At 50.4% G+C, this 2,500-nt stretch overlaps 1 protein-coding gene across 1 annotated transcript in view; it reads left to right on the top strand.

Annotated features, from left to right (window-relative positions):
* LOC113806128 (sushi, von Willebrand factor type A, EGF and pentraxin domain-containing protein 1-like) overlaps positions 1–2,500 on the top strand; it is an 84,131-nt gene that overhangs the window by 59,243 nt on the left and 22,388 nt on the right. The window contains exons 9-10 of the mRNA XM_070125924.1: positions 327–506; positions 2,458–2,500. The exon at positions 2,458–2,500 is cut by the window's right edge and continues 140 nt beyond it. Coding sequence (XP_069982025.1) covers positions 327–506; positions 2,458–2,500 — 223 coding nt within the window. The remainder of the gene's footprint in view (positions 1–326; positions 507–2,457) is intronic.

Below are 2,500 nucleotides of genomic sequence, written 5' to 3'. Positions count from 1 at the left end.
TGGTGCGACTTTTTTACTGGATTCGAACGGCCATGAGCTCCAGAGGATTTTTTTTATTCCTACATGATTTGTCAGGAGATTTGTCATCAAGAAGGAACAGAGAGCGAGTCAGTGCCACGTAGAGCACACGTAGGGCATCCGCTTTTGACAGCCACCCACCTCGCTTTGCCTAGCAGTCTTAGTCATCTTCCCCGAGAGCTCGCCCTGGTTCAGAGCTCGCGAGTGTGCTGCCCGCTGTGCACAGGGCGTCCGTGCATGCGTGTGTGTGTGTGTGTGTGTGAGTTCATTGTAACAGATCATAACGTCCGAGGCTGGTGGCCCCTTAGAGATCAACTGCGGGTCTCCGGGCGTGCTATACAACGGGTGGCTGGATGGCTCCTACACCACCCTGGGCGCCAAAGTCATCTTCCGCTGCAACGACAACATGTTATACGAGGGCCACCCCGAGCAGCAGGCAGTGTGCCAGAGGGACGGCACGTGGTCGCACGCCCTCCCCAGGTGCTTCGGTATGTATGCCTGCGGACGACTCGCTCCCTCCCGAATGATGCTCGCCGCCGCCTGCTGCATCTCGGCCAAAGACAGCCTCCGCCTTGCGAGTCGATTCTGCATGACGTACATAATCACATTTGCCTAGACTGTCGTATTCGAATACATATATATATATATATCTGCACCTCGAGCTTGCGTCGCGTGGGTGGAAAGTAAGGTGTGTGCGAGTGGATTCCCTTGACAGCGAGGACATGCTCGGTCTCTGTGTGGGTCTTGACGCCCAGTTGCATGAAGTCTTCAGCTCTCTTGCAAGAAGGTCGGGTCCGTGGTCCCCCCAGGGTAGTCCTGCCGGAAGACTGGTAGAGTGACATTTTTTTTCATTTCCTCTCTCCTTTCCATACTTATTTTTCTCTTCTTATTTCCTAGCATGACATTACTGTGGTTGATAAGCTATGTCAGAGCGCGCGCGAAGGGGTGCTGGCGAAGAGGTGAGTGAGGCGCGCGTGAGTGAGCCGCCCGGGTTATATCCCCAGAGATCAACTGCGGACACCCGGGCCACCTCCCCAACGGCTGGCTGGAGAACATCGAGCAAGGCACTGCCCTCGGCTCCTCCATCATCTTCCGCTGCTTCGCCAACATGACTATCGAGGGCGACCAGTCTACCGTCTGCCAGGCCGACGGCACCTGGAGCAAACCTCTGCCCAAGTGCCTGGGTGAGTCTCCGAGCCGCGCCCTCGGCCTCGGCGCCCCGAACAGCCGGTGACCGATTCCTGTTCGTGGCGTGCAGGGGGCTGGGTGGATGTGGAGAGTGAATGGAGATGGATGGGTGGATGGATAGAGGTAGATGGATACATAGAGGGAGAATGAGTGAGTGAGCGAGCAAGTGAGTGGTGAGTGAGTGTGTGAGCGAGTGAGTGATGGGTGAGTGAGATAGACAAACAGACAGATAGACAGAAAGGCAGATAAATGCGTATAAACAAACGGAGTGAAAGAGAAATAGACAGTGAGAGACAGAGACAGTTAGAGAGTGAAAGTGAGAGAGAGAGAGATTGAGAGAGACAGACAGAGGCAGAAAAGGAGAAAGCGAGAGAGAGAGAGAAAGAAAGCGGGAGAGATAGAGAAAGAAAGAGAGAGATATAGAGAAAGAGAGAGAGATAGAGAAAGAGAGAGAGATAGAGAAAGAAAGAGAGAGATAGAGAAAGAAAGAGAGAGAGATAGAGAAAGAAAGAGAGAGAGATAGAGAAAGAAAGAGAGAGACAGAGACAGAAAAGGAGAAAGCGAGAGAGAGAAAGAGAAAGAGAAAGAGAGAAAGCGAGAGAGCGAGCGAGCGGCCAGCCCCTCCCCGCAGGGCCGGGCAGCGGTGACTAACCTGACCGATTTCCCGCCAAAAGCTGGAGCTTCTTAGAGGTGGGATATTTGTCATCAAAATTAATAAATTTTATTAAATGGTCCGACATGTAAGTGTCTTGTGCATCTGGCGTTGTGCATCAATTGCATTAATGCTTCTATTGATATATTTCTCACTTCAAATTAGTATGTTGCACAAGTGAGCGTTGGTACATGAAAATAATTTTTGTGCCTGTATTTTCTACTGGTATAGATTTTGGAATGTTTTTGTTTTGTTTTTTGTTTTCCTTCGGCTATTGTTTTTTTGTTTTGTTTTCCTCTGCATCTGCGAATATTGAATGCCTAGAACTAGCTAACATACCGTTTGTTTTTAACTGAACATTATAATTCAAAATTCCAGTTGAATTGAACCATAGTATTAAAGAAAAGAAAAAGAAAAAAAATAACTACAGTAGCATGAATTTCTCAGCTCCACCCCTCTATGCCGGAAACTCCAATTTCGTTTTAAAACAGTCCCCCTTGCTCCATATACGCCCTCCCTCGTTTCCCGTTTTCTGTGAAATTAAACCAGCCGCCCCGCCCCGATGGCCGACGACCCCTCACCCGCCCTCTCCTCCTCAGCGCCCTGCATCGTCCCCACCATCGAGCACGGGCGCCTCAAGAA

This window comes from Penaeus vannamei, chromosome 9 (assembly GCF_042767895.1).
Source record: "Penaeus vannamei isolate JL-2024 chromosome 9, ASM4276789v1, whole genome shotgun sequence".
NCBI classification, from domain to species: Eukaryota; Metazoa; Arthropoda; class Malacostraca; order Decapoda; family Penaeidae; genus Penaeus; species Penaeus vannamei.
Note: the sequence above shows the minus strand (reverse complement) of the source record. Positions and strands in the feature narration are given on the sequence as shown.